Source organism: Oscarella lobularis, chromosome 11 (assembly GCF_947507565.1).
Source record: "Oscarella lobularis chromosome 11, ooOscLobu1.1, whole genome shotgun sequence".
In the NCBI taxonomy this organism is placed as follows: Eukaryota; Metazoa; Porifera; class Homoscleromorpha; order Homosclerophorida; family Oscarellidae; genus Oscarella; species Oscarella lobularis.
In genome coordinates this window covers 1,919,088-1,933,113 of record NC_089185.1, presented here as the reverse complement: position 1 = coordinate 1,933,113, position 14,026 = coordinate 1,919,088, and the positions used below count along the sequence as shown (strand labels likewise).

At 46.1% G+C, this 14,026-nt stretch overlaps 2 protein-coding genes across 3 annotated transcripts; both read right to left on the bottom strand.

The window, feature by feature from the left end:
- Positions 1 to 7,259: 7,259 nt before the first annotated feature.
- LOC136192694 (uncharacterized) lies at positions 7,260 to 9,002 on the bottom strand. Of its 2 annotated transcripts, XM_065981380.1 has the most exons (3): positions 8,956 to 9,002; positions 8,671 to 8,769; positions 7,260 to 8,606 (listed from the first exon to the last, which is right to left on the bottom strand). In XM_065981380.1, the coding sequence occupies exons 2-3, from the start codon at positions 8,753 to 8,755 to the stop codon at positions 7,324 to 7,326; spliced, it is 1,368 nt and encodes a 455-aa protein (XP_065837452.1). In that variant the 5' UTR covers positions 8,756 to 8,769; positions 8,956 to 9,002; the 3' UTR covers positions 7,260 to 7,323. The 2 variants fall into 2 exon arrangements, with proteins under 2 accessions (XP_065837452.1, XP_065837453.1); XM_065981381.1 differs by having other exon boundaries at positions 8,671 to 8,956.
- Positions 9,003 to 9,216: 214 nt separating this feature from the next.
- LOC136193039 (uncharacterized) lies at positions 9,217 to 13,803 on the bottom strand. Its single transcript, XM_065981828.1, has one exon. The coding sequence runs from the start codon at positions 13,801 to 13,803 to the stop codon at positions 9,217 to 9,219; it is 4,587 nt and encodes a 1,528-aa protein (XP_065837900.1).
- Between the last annotated feature and the right edge of the window lie 223 nt (positions 13,804 to 14,026).

Here is a 14,026-nt window from a genome sequence, read left to right as displayed (position 1 = left end):
CTTTAACGTTGGTAATTCCTTCGTTGACGTACTGATGAATCTGTTGCCGAATTTTAGAGTTCATTCTTCTGGCAATGCCTATCAGAGGGTGTGTATGCACCGGTACAAGTGGAAGAGTAACGAAAAAAGCTGGGACCCAACTGCTTCATTTTTAGCATATCTACTGCAGCAAGAAAGGCAGGATCTTATGCTTCTGACGAGACCCAGCCCTCGCTAGTGTCTTTCGACTTTGACGTTGACAGTGGTCTTCTAAATCTTACATTCTCCGAAGCTATCAGAAAGGATAACGTAAGCCTTAGATTTATCGTTCTGGCGAATGGTCAACCAAGCGTTTTGGAGCAATATCTGGAGAAATCTACAGCTATCGGATTAGACGGGCCTATCGTCACGATACGTCTGTCGCGAGATGACTTGAATGATCTCAAAAAGACGTCCGACTTGGCATCAACGAAAGACAATACATTTTTGGCTATATTGGATGAAGCGCTTATTAATACAAACGGCAATGCAGTAAAAGAAATTCTACCGGCAAATGCTACCGCCGAGGATCAGTACGTAGCGGACACGACTCCGCCGGCTCTGGAGTCTTTCGACCTTTGTTATGGACAACAACACATTGCCTCTCTACTTCGTCTTACACTTCGACAAGACGGTCGATGTTGGAAGCCTCGACGTAACCAAGATTACCTTGAAACCTATTCAATGGCCTTAACTTAATTTTATGATTTTTCTTTTGAGAATATTATGTACTGTAGCAGTGGCTATCACCACGAGTTTGGAATTTTTGTTATTTTATATGGCGCTAGAAAATTATCAAAAATAATGATCATTGCAATGTTTATATTTTGATGCGCGGCACGTGATATTTCAAACCCACTGCGCACGAGTCAGACGGAAGTGGATCGAACGATAACGTCGCCGCTGCCATCCAAACGCGTCATCTCAGCTCAACGCTATCGAAAAGGATCTCTTCCCGAAGCTAGGCGTGCCGAACGAACGCAAGCTCGTCGAGAAAACGGGCTGCATGATTTCGCAGACGAACGGGTCTTGATTTGGTAGTCTATAACTGACGTTTACTGCAGAGGAAGTTTATTTTGTAGCACAACGAGGAAGATATTGTAGAATTTACCAATATATCACAGCTCTCCAACGGAACTATCACTCTGGGCCAGATCTGACCGCGAATAGTTGCGGAGTTGATGAATCCCTCTACCATTTCAACCTCTGTCCCGTCGTCCTGAATGACCGAAAAAATACACCGATGTAGACGAACGCGCAGAACTCCAAAACTTGGAATGACATAATCGATGTCATCCAACACTCTGTATACAACAGCTTTGCCATACGTTGGAAGTTTCTCGATAGCAACGCGACAACGAGCCATCTAAGAAAAATCGAACATTTTATGCCGTTAGACTTCTGCAATTAATTTGTCCCATTCAGAACGATGTTTAGAAGATATCTCTATAGAGAAAGAAAACATAAAGCGCTCGCGGAAAGGAAGCAATGAAAAGGAACACGGCCGAGAAGTACCGCGACTCGAACATCAAAACAAAAGGTGTTCGAAACTCAAAACAGAGAGAAGTGATAGGCATTAGGACACTGACCACAATCGAATCGAGAGAAACTCCAAAGTGAATAGATTCAAGGAAAAAACGCTTTTCGAAAAACCTGAATCTGTTAGCGCGCGCTCGTGACCCCCCCTCCCCCGCCTCCCAACGATCCGTGCCCCCGTACAGCAGGGTTGCTAAATAAAGAGGAGATGCATACAGGGGTTCTTTGCGTACCTATTCACGTTGAATGCCCATGGATTGCGCGATGGTGACTATGGAGTAAACAAACATGAAGCTCGTGACGTAATTGACATCAAAGATGGCAACCCGACGATCCTGCCGTGCCAGAACACTCAAACGAACGCGTGATTTCCTTACCTTTGATGCGTTCGACGAAGACAAAGACGTCGGCGCCCTGGTCGAAGAAATTAGTAGGGTTCCTCATAAAACTTTCAAATAACGTCAATAACGATTTAGACCCTCCTGAAAGCGATTTCGATAGCGCGAGCAGAGACGAAGCTTCCGAAGACATAACCGAATCTCGTTCGACGTCATCGATGAACGTAGAAAGCGCGGAAGAAAGAATCGAAGACGAAGAAGAGACAGCGACTGTTTCCGGAAACGCCCCCTTTTGTTGTTTCTTTTCCGCGTTTGTTTCATCGATATTTTTCCATAGACGAAATGGATTTTGAGACTGCGTTTGATTTGGAATGGAAAAAAGATTGCGTTCCTTACCCGATGATAGAGTATGAAGGGGAAACAGGACGACGTGATTGAAAAATTGCTCAGAACACCAATAAGTACGATGAGAAGATCATTTCCGTAGACGCAAATCCAAGAAAAGTATGAGATCCTGTTTCCAAACCGGAAATGAAAGCATTTATAGGACAATCGGGATTTGCCGCTTTCAAAGGCAAGAAGATTACTAACAGGTTTCTTGCGGCTACCTTAAAACGCGTCTCGCAAATTTTTTTTCTAAAACTTGTTTGATTAAATCACCAGATTTTTGCGCGAAACTGATCCTGACGTCGAGTTGCAAAGAGAAATGCCTGGCTATGACAAACTTCAAAAGGTTGGGACAATTACGTCCTTTTCAAAAATGAAATTATTTCCATTTTGTTGGTTGGTCCGCTTAATGACATTTGCACAAAAAATTCAAGTCAAATTTTCGTCTCTCGAGAGATATTACCGTAGACGAAGCGATGATCCCGATCAAACATTTCCTTAGCAAGATAGAGGTGCCACGCCCCTTCTCCCATTAACCGTCGAGTAGACGTAGCCCGTTGGAGCATCAGCAAGTACGTACGATTTCATTCTCCACTTGTGTGGTTTATCTTTCATGTACTGCACCCGGGCAGTTCAGGATCTCGTTGCAGACTGTTACCATAAAGGTCACGTTTTATACGTTGACAATTACGAATCCTCATCTCTTTGAGACGCTGTACTTCAATGATATATACGCGAGTGGAACTGCCCGGGTGTCCCGCCCCGGATATGCTCGGTGCATCGGACTGCGAGACGTTTTCAACTCTCGCCCATCGCGAATGCCGTTGGATCGCAAGCCAGCAGTGTACTTTGAGCACCAAATATTTTTTAATTTGAGCCTCAAGCGATGAAGATTATGCTCGCTCGTTGCAAGCAGACGAGGAGAAAGACACGATCAAAAGGGTTGCACTGATTCATTTTTTTGTCGCTTCTGGAGTAATTTCGTTTACAAGAGAATTCAAACGATTCGCGACACCGTGAGTGCTATACTTTCTGCTCCTCCATCTGATGACGAATATGCCTCTGTTACAATCAAGTCTCGTTTTCCAAGTTCGGCATCAAAAACTCGTATTCTCAACTGTCGAAGCACATCGACGCTACTGACGGCTCTTGTGTGCAAGTTCTGCGGAAACGATCGCCTTTCCCTTCATGAAATTTCCGTATCGCGCAAGTGCTTTCGTTCGAAGCTGCGCATTTATTGCGCTCATTGCAGAAAGAACATCACAACATCAGATTCGTCGAAGACAGTCAGCGAACGTGGTCGATCTTACGACGTCTATCGTCGCGCTGCTGCAGCGGCAGTTTTAAAGGGAACAAGTCGACAGTCGTTTTTGAAATTTTTCGCTGCATTTGACATGCCCCTGCCTTCTTTGCGCGACAGCTGGGACGGCCATATTGCCAAAGTATACGACGATTTGACAGGATAAAGACCAGAAATAATTATTCAGTTTATAGCTAGCGAAGAATGCAATACCTATAATTAGGCATTTGACGGGTAGGCACTGGCTGCTGTGGCGTACCATCACAAGAAAAACAGGGTGCTAGCGAGCGAAATTTTTGACACACTCGCGACTCTTTTGACGGCGCCTGAATGAAACGTGGTCATTCGTCACTTATATTGTCACTTATTGGCTTTCAGAGGCAAACTCTCCAACATCGGTTGCGTCATAGATATGAATATTTGTTGCACGGAGTGCCGAATGTGCGACCGAAAAGAGACGTACGACGTCGACAAAAAGGAATTCGTATCAAGCATAGAAATGCTCACGCGGAGAGTTGTAGGCAAAATGTTTTGATGTTGGGAATAAGAGGGAGCTCACGTGATCCATCAAAAAGCTCAAAATTAGGTACAATTTCTGACTCCCGAATTTTGCAATTTCGCTGATTTCTTGTCATTAGGTATACGCAGTTTGTAGGTGATGGCGACTCACAGTCCTACAAGTTTTAAAACTTCAGGTAAGCGTATTTCGAAAACAGAAATTAATAAATAATTAACCCTCTCACTGTCGATACAGCTTATTAGCGGGCTAGCGCACGCTACTTTTAGGCTGCTCTCAGCGGTAGAGGCTAAGTTCTATACAAATAAAAGCTACGTCATTGCAAACGGGTGCTCCTTACGTAGGCTTTCGATGAGCGTGCACAAGCTTTAGTTGTTGGTTACTATGGAAAACTTCCCATGGAGTCGCTGGCGTTAGGGAAAGTGCTGTTTCGCCAAAGGGCTTCGTATTCTCTAAAGCAATCTTAGGTTAATTGGAAACGTTGATAACCGAGTTTTCGCCAGATGTTACGTAACATTGAATTAGGATAGTTTTTCTAAGCGAAGTTTCTGTTTGTGCGTTTAGGCAAGCATTTTGCGTTTTCGAACACTAAAGGGAGGTAATACTTAAGTACAGTAGTCCCTCGCTTGAACGACCACCCTTTCGGCCGCAAAAATATGGTCGTTCAAAAGAGGTGGTCGGCTGCAGGAGGTGGGCGTCATCAAAAATTCCTTGACTGTGAAACCAAACGCGGGCAGCAAACGCCTCTGACGTCTCTCTAGTTATTTTATGCCAGGCAAAAGATGTCAGAAGTGCGACTTATTCCTTTCTAAAAGGCATTTCGATAATTCTACTCTTTTTTATTTCGTATTCGAACGACATTTAGTAACAAAAACGCAGTTTACGCTTACAAGTGTTCGCAAAAAGAGGCGGTCGCTGGTCGCGTTACGGAGGTGGTCGCTGACGAGAGGTCAAAATACACTAGAACGCCTCCGTGCACAAAAAAACGGTCGGAAATAGGAGGTGGTCGCTTGCTAGAGGGGTCGCTCAAGCGAGGGACTACTGTAGTAGAATCAATGAAGTGTTTTATTATGTGGCTAAGCCGTTGATTTCGAACATACTGTAATATTTTTATTGAAAATCCTGCGGCTTAGTATCCGGGCTTCAAGTGTAGGCGAAGACGTTGAAAATAGGTTCGAATGATGTTGTTGGATCTTCAATCTGCCAGATAAGTGCACCGCATTTTTATGTGTTATATTGGCTTTGTTTTCCGTGTGTTGTATAGGGGGAGATCGAGGAGAAGTGAGGGTAAAAGTCATAAGGTAGCGTCAAGTTTTATACTATCTGTTATTTTTTATTCATTTAAACTAGGGAAGTTCTATAGACCCTTTTCGCAATGACTGCGCATGCGCGAGAAAGTGGGGATCAGTTGCCAAAAGCAGATTAAAAATGGCGTCTAATTCCACTTTAGAGATTCTACAAGAGCTTTTAGAACTTCCGCGGATAGTTATCGTCAAGCTTGACAAGTTTAGGTAAAGGTTTAGTATTGTAGCTGCTTCAATAGCGAACCGAAAGTGACCTCTCACAAGCGCAGCAAAAGATTTTTAGCTTGCTATGGATCTTTTCGAGCATACAAATAAGTACTCTAACCTTTCGAAGTGATTTCTTACACGTACTTCTTCCGATTTTTTGTGCTCAAGCGGAAGAAATACGTGCGAGGAATCACTTTGAAAGGTTAGAGTATTTATTTCTATACACCCAAAGATCTATAGCTAGCCAAAAAATCCTTTGCTACACCTGTGACAGCTCACTTCCGGTTCTGCTATTTCCTCGTCTAATTAGTCTATCGTAGAAGCTAAAATCCTAAAACTTGACTGAACTGGACAAGCTTGACAGTAGCTATCAGCAGAAGTGCTCAAAGCGCTTCTTGGAATTGCTAATGTGGAATTAGACGCCTCTTCAGATCGGCCTTTGGCACTGATCCCCACTTCAAAATAGCGCCCGCACATGCGCAGTCATTACGAAAAGGGTCTATTGGAGGGGACAGTGAGCGCTAAGGGAAAAGAAGGAATGCCGGACAGGAAGAGGGTGGAGCAAGCGAAGGATTAATAGCGTAAAGTATAGAAATATTTTAAATTTCTCTATTTTAAATTTCCTTTAACAAGAATGGAAGGTAGAGGAAGACGACAGGGGGCGCGAAGGAAAAGAAAGAAAGTCGGACAGGAGGAGGGAGGAGCAAGCGGTAGGATCAATAGCCAAAGGTATAGATTTATTTTAAATTTCTCTATCATTTTTGGTCTTTTCCTGCAAAATGTCATCGCATCTATGACAATAAAAGTACAGCGAGCAAAAACGTCTGTGTGTATAGTAGTCCGTAAAAAGAATCGAATTTTCTCTCTTGTGCGCAACCGGGAATGACCATATTTGGCCAACGTAATACCGCATGCAAGGAACACTGGTCAAATTACTTTGCGATCTGCCACGGTAATGGAATAAAACGTAGTTTGCAGGGCGTCATTAGACGGCCGTTTGCGCACCAAGCGAGAGCGCATCGCAAGAAAAACTTTGCAACGTTGCAAAGCCCGCCCCTTATTAATTAACCAATTACCTGGGCACGTTTATAGGAGTGTGCCTCTGGAATCCGCCTTTATTGGCATCACGCGAGCACGTTTTCAAATAATTATATATTTTTTATTATTTACAAATTACTATTTACAGCCATAGCAACTAAGAACCCTAATTCTATCATTATTCGTGCACTATAAAAATCCTAACACTAATACTATAAAAAAACAGGGATGCGCTGTAAAAAATCCTAACCTAAGCTAGAGTACACTTACCTCTACGAAAAATAGAAATACAGAAGAAAAAAAGAATTAGTCTTCTCCACCCTTCCCAGCTTACTTTTCCTCTGACTGGGCCTGCATGTCGACCTTACTGCCACAACAATGCATTTACCTACAAATAGTACGCCACTAGCTAACTACCCGGCTTCGCTCGGGTTTTGCTAGAGAACATTTTCCTTTTAGATAAATTTTGTGTTTAATAGGCGTGGTTTAGAGAGCAAGTTGTTTGCAAATAGCAATTTTTATTATTTTTTAACTGATAATCGAAAATCGAATTACTGTTAAAATTCCAAAGAACTTACTTAGTATGTCTGCCGTGCAAAGGGTGCAGTAAGCAGAAACGCGTAATATGGGGTCGAAAGACCAACGAAATGTTTTAAAGAAAACAATGGAGTGAAATTGTTACTTTTTGCGGTTTTTGGGAGCCTGGCGCTTCTGAGTGAGGGACGAAGGAGACTCAACAGGAGTCTTGTTAACGGCTTGCGAAACGTCAGCGGCTAACAATGCTTCGGACAGAGAGCGAGTGGCGGTCGATTGGGCGATACGTCTGGTTTGATTAGGTTTCGAAGGAGTGATGTTTTCTGCAGGAGCAGGAGCGGAAGAAGCGGTAGAAGACGGTGGTGTTGTGATAGCGGCGCTGGCTCCGTCATTTCGCTCGATTCTCACGATCTTCTTATTTCTTGTGTATATGACGTCAAATGCAGGTGCATTGAGAAGAGCCCATTCAGTCAATGACGGAATGGGACACTGAGCGATGGCGGTCAGAATAGAGGCATCCGCGCTGAGAATAAGCTTGGAAGTCTCAGCAGAAAGAGTGAGCAGAGCATATGCAGAGCGTTGGCAGTTTTTCATCAGAGTTAGAGTGGAGCAAGAGGAGCAGCGGCCGGCTCCAGGAAAGAGATGGTTTTGCACTTCGGTGATGCGGCCGGAATTGCACGCCGGACAGAGGTGGTAGTTGACGTAGTCGGACACGCTGGCGATGGAAACGTTTTCGGCAGTCGTCGGCTTTTCAGTGAGTGTGACGGTATTAGGCGATACGTCGGAGATTTCGGTGCAAGGCGTAATAGCTGCGTTTCTCTGAGGCGTGTACAGACTTCGGATATCGCCAAAGGTTTTTATTGCCATGGAATGAAATGTGTAGGACTGGTTCAGCTGGACTGTTTGAATAAAGTCATTCCAGAGCGTGAGAACGCAAGAGGCAGTGCTGTCGCTGATGACAACTTTTTTTATTCTCGAGCCGGCGCGTGAACCGGTAGACAGAGTGGTCGTCTCCGACATTTCAACGACTTTCGCGTCAACAGTCACCAGCTGGTCCGGGGCTTCGTCGGTCAATTGAGATATGGTAATCTGCTTTGGCACGTTCGTTTTGGAATGAACGTGATTGGGCAAGTCAATCTTTTTTGGAGATTTTGCCACAGTCGTATTATCTTGAATTTGAGCCTCGACGGCGTTGGTGGAGCGATTTTTCTTCATTAAAACGTTGGCGAATGCGACAGCTTCGCCGGCCTGGGCGAGCTGGGCGATGGAAGCGCGCTTTTGAGCGTTGAAGCATACGAATCTCATTCTTGAGGTGTCGTCAATGACGTAGCCGTCGAAATAACAGGACGTCCTCGTTTGAAAGCTGTTCGCAGGTTGCTTAACCTCAGACAAAGTATCGATCACAGCGTGAAAGTTAGCTCGGTAGGCTAAAAGGGGAAATCAAAGGTGAGGCGCGTGCAAGAGCGAAAGGAACCGTCATTTTCGGCTTACCGATCGGCGAATAGGGTACGTCGCATAAGCGTTCGTAGTCGGTTGCTATTTGGGCTTTCGATGGCAAAGGGTAAGGCGAGTTCATTTCGAGAGGGCGTTCTAATGGAACGAAAAAAGAGTGTTAGGCAATTTTGCGATTTGTTTTGAGCTGAAAAAGACGCGCGCGGGCTTAAACAGAGGTCCTGGTGATATTTCGAGAGGAAAAATAGCGTTTCTCAAAAGGGGGAGGAAATGTCGGTGGCCGAAGATGGCGCGAAAGGGCGCTGCGTTGGCGGTAAGGCTTACGCGACAAAGATTTGCGTCGATTTCGCGTCTAAAGAGAGGTTTCGAGAAGGATTTGAAATGGAGTTTGCAGACGAAAAAGGAGCGAGGCGAGACAAAGGAAATGAAGCGCATGCGCAGTGATTGGAATGCCGCGCATGCGGCCTCATTGGAATGCGCTGAGCTAAAAGAATGATTTACGTAACGCGTGCATCAAAAAGGGCCTGACTTCGCAGTGCTGCTCATCGAGAATTCTGGCGTAAACAAATTGCAAAGGTATTTTAGCTAAAGAACTTCGTGGTAGACGACGTTCGCCGTTTTAGGTCCGTCAGTAAGTACAAAGAGATTTTGTGGAGAGCTTACTCTGGAGCAAGCAACGTAGAATTGACCGTGAGCAAAGCATTTTGTAGGCAGATAGAGACCAACTGTTTTTAGGGTCTGGCCTTGGGATTTGTTAATGGTCATAGCAAACGACAGTTTTACGGGAAACTGAAGTCGTTTGAAAGGGATAGTGCAATCGGAGGGAATCAGTGGAATGCGCGGAATAAAAACGCTTTCTCCCGCGTACTGTCCCGTGCATATCGTGGCCTCTATAACGTTGGAAAATAATCTAGTCACTGTTAACTTTGTGCCGTTGCACAGTTTTGGGGCGTCGATGTTTCGCAGAAGCATAATAGGCGCACCCACTTTTAGAGCTAAGGTGTACGCTGGAAGACCGGGGGGATTGAGCGAATTAAGAACCTCGGTGGGATAGTTGACAGCGTCGTCTGGTTCCATAGTCGTATCGACTGCGAGATAGACTTTTTCGTTGTCTGGTATAAGCTGGAGCATAGTGTCGTTTATTTGATTGACGGCGTCATTTCGAGGAGCGAGAATAGCACGTTCGCCAAGCCAGGCGGTGTCTTTGTATCGCTCCTGAAGTTGAGGAAAAACGGCTTGTATTAGTTCGTTAGATGATTGGACTACTGTGCCGCAAGGTATGTTGATGAGACCGTCTTCAGGGCAGGTGGGAATGGTTCCATTGCCGATTTGCAAGAGTAACTCGGCGTAAGAGCCTGACTCGCGGTCTCCGTACAGATGCACTCTCATGTTCGTTGTCAAACGCATAGTTCGAACTTTAGGCCAAATGGAGCGTGAGTATTTCAGGCATGCGGCGATCTCGTCGGCCTTTGTTCCTTTTGGTATAACAGGCAGGGTTTGTCTAAAGTCTCCTGCCAGTATTAGAGGGAGACCTCCCATGAGTGTGTCGTTGTTGCGAATATCTCGCAGGGACCTGTCTAATGCCTCGAGAGCTTTTTTGTTGGCCATGGTGCATTCGTCCCATACCGCGACTTTGGCCAGGGAGAGAAGTCTTGCTCTCGCTGTGTTTTTCTGAATTGTGCACGTGGGACGCTCGTAACGACTGATATCTAAAGGTAGTCTAAAAACAGAGTGAGCCGTTTTGCCGCCAGTGAGGAGAGTTGCCGCGATTCCCGAAGAAGCGACTGCGAGAGCAATGTCGCCTCGTGATCGTATTTTATCGAGGAAAAGATTGAGTAAATAGGTTTTTCCTGTTCCTCCTGGCGCATCGAGGAAAATGATAGAATCGTCGGGACCTCGAGCGACGTATGAAAGTAATTCTTCGTATATGTGTCTTTGCTCTTCCGTGAGGGAGTGTTCATTCCTTGTCAGTCGTTCCTGCAACTCCGCGGTGTTATAAGAGTATTCAGCGGCAATTTCTCTAGGAAGGCTGTCGTCGTCTTCTTCGGAAGAGCGATCAGGACTGGGCAAATGGTAGTCGCTAAGTGGCTTTCCTCCAGGAAACGAAAGCAGTTTGTTTTCGATGCAAAGTAGGGCTCGATTGAAAATTGCGTCAGTGTACGGTAGTGTATCGTCATTTGCGCGTCTGCGAAGCGTTCGGAGGAAATCTTGGGCCATCGCTTCCTTGTGTTGTTCCCATAGACGAAGAGGATCGGCAATTTCGCACATGTGAAGCATGATGGCAAACATGTCACGAATTTTGTAAGGACGATCGGTGACCGTGGCTTCCGTGAGTGCGAGGTGCCAATGCTGATCATCGGCCAAAAGTCCGCGTTCCCGACACGCTTCGGCGTACGTATCAAAAACGGTGCCATCTACTGTTCGTAAGTCTGCGAAAGACGTCGGTCCTCGAACGTGAAGCAAAAGGAGTCGCAAAAGATAGCATTCGGTGTTTCTGGGATGAACGGTGTAAATGCGTCCTAAAGTTGTTGACTTTCTAATGCCGTCAGTTTCGGGCACGATGTGACCCTGCTTTCTTCTCTGCCACTTTTTGTTGACCCATCTGTAGTATCGCGGAACGTCGATGTACAGCAAAGTTTTGGCGAAATCGTCATTAGAGCAGAGCTCGAAGAAACCCGTCAATGTCGTAGCAGGAGGTTCTGCTGCACGGTCCGGGGCGTTCTCAACGTTGAACAGCGTTCTCTGTCCGTTTTCCAGATGGACTTGAAGTTGTTCGACTGCTGGAAAGTGGTCGTGAATGGGAAATTGCAACATGCGCCAAACGCCTTCGTTTGTACTAATGTATCTCGCTATTTGGTACCGCGTGATTTCGTCGTTCCTGTGCTGATTTGCTAAGCTAACAACAGCTTTGTCTTTGCCCTTGTTCAAGTAGGCCATGAGGTACTTCAGCGCGCAAATGGACCTGCAGTATTCGACGTTCACGTGGCAGTCGAAAGTGCGAGATAGAAATGGACTGTACGGAACGACCCACCTGTTGTCAACGTGAAATCGGCCTATGGTCGTTTCTATTCCGCCGTCTTCTGGAGATCGACGTCGGTATAGGGGATAACCGTTGAGAGATGTGATGGTCTCGCGCAAAAACTCTCTAGGATAGTGTTTGGTGCATTGGCCGTCTTTCATGCAAGGAGATCTGCGATTGAGTTGGCCGCAAGGTCCGTGGATCATGTGCTTGGTTATTGTTGCGAAAAGTTCTGGGTCTTCGTTGGGGTCGGGAAGTTCGGCGCTTATGATGCTGTCTATTTGATCGGGACGAATTTTTTCTACCATCCACGAAAGACAGTGTACGTGAGGTAGGCCGCGCTTCTGCCACTCGATCGTGTACACGTGGCAGCGTTTGATGCCGTAAATGTTTTGCGTGTCCACGAGGTACATGAACCTTTCAACTTTCAAGCGGAAAACTCTTGCTATGAGATCGTGTCGATCATTTGGTGTTTGTCCCGGAAGGAGTTCGCTCGTAATTTCCGGCCAATTGGCATTGCAGGTCATAGTGATGAATAAATCAGGAGCTCCGTGATGCTTGACGTACGTCATAGCGTCTTGACACTTTTCGTGCATGTATCGGGGTCCTCCGGTAAACGACGACGGTAGAACGACCAATTGGCCAACGTCGCGCACGTCGCCGTCAGTTTCGACTGCATCTCTTAGTGCCGTGTAGGAGGCCGCACGAAGTTGTTCTTGCTTTGTACGAAGGAGGTTCAGTCTGTCAGTTTCGATTTTGGCAAAAACGTCGACAATAAATTGGTGAGACAATTCGCCTGCACGCAGAAGAATGTTAAAGTCGCCGTCGCGCTGCATGATTCGAAATGCGTAAAATTGCAGCATAGACATTTTTTTCTCGGTAATTTGATTCGTTTTCGGATCCTTCTGTCTGCACAATATTGTGTAACCATCTTCTCCTCTTGGAAAAAGAAGCGGATACTGTAACGAATCGTAAGATCTGTGAATTTCGGTAATGCGTTTAATTCGACTATCTCTATTGGAGAGGACGATGTCACGATATCCTTCTTGACCTTCGGGTAAGAGGGCGGCGACGTCGTTGCCAGATGGCGCATTGAACGTTCTTTGGTGTTGGCCTCGGGGAACTCTGTCTGCACGTATAACGACACGATAGTCGGGCATGTCTGGTGTTCGCTGTTCGAGGGCGGTTTTGAAAATGCGCACGTGCTCGTTGTGCTCGTGAAGCATGTCTTGTAGGCAAAGGGTGGTGTGTCTATTTAACTGCGATTCTCGGTCTATTTGCCAAGATAATCTGGCGTCGGCCTGTTGTCCGCGATCGTCAATGAAGTATACTTGAACGAATTCGGGTCGCTGTTCAGCTGCAGGAGTCAGAGGTCCGATATTGTGATAAATTTGCCCTTGAACTTTAAAGGTGGGCATGAATCCGGGCTCGACTAAAGTGTGCGCTTGAAATGACGTCATAACAAAGCAGGAATTGTATGTGCGTATTTTTTTTCTGAATTCTTTGGCTTGAGATGTGTTAGTTGTCAGAAGAGCTTGTAACGGTTCGGGAGGAGGACCGAGCAAGGGAACGTCGACTTTGCCGTTTGCACAACAGATTCTCGGAGGTTCGGTTGGCCATTTTTTTGCACTGCAGTGGCGACAGGTAGCAGACATTGAACCTATGCGTGCTCCATCGTACACATTTTGTGGGTTATAATGAAATGCGGGATAGTTTGGGAGAGGTACGACTACTTCTTGGACTTCTACGGAATGGTTCGAAGTGTGGTCGCCGTTCTGCGGTTCGACGGGCACTTCTACTATTTCTGCAGATTCGTTTGGCACGTCTTCGCCGGCCGGAGAGACTACATCTGCGCTTCTGCCCGATTCGGCGACGCACAAAGGCATTGTGGAAGCAGAGAACGCGCGAAAATAGAGGTCGGGATTCAATGGGATCATTTCGCGCGGTTCAGAGACAATGCTTCCGCTAGTCGAGGCATCGGTAGGAACTTCTTCCGCTTGAGACGGCGAGAATGCAGCACTGCGATCTGTGGAGCTGCTGCTTTGCTCAGCGCTGCTTCCGTCCTCAGATACGACCGATCTCGCTTTTCGCTTTCGTTTAGCATCGCGAGACCGCTTGTCTTGATTCAAAAGGAATCTTCGTTTTCGAGGCATTCTGTGTCGGTCCTAAAATCGGAAAAAGAACGACTTCGAGATTTCTGCGCATTTCTGTTGCTCTTGCTGTTTTTAGCTTTTCTAAGTGGCCCGCACACACAACGGTACGGGCAATACGTGGCCGATTGGCAACGAAATCGGCAAAGGAATCTAAAGGAAAATAGGTCGCAACATTTGCTCGATGACGCTCGATGCGCTCACGTGAGCAGAAAATGGCGACGAT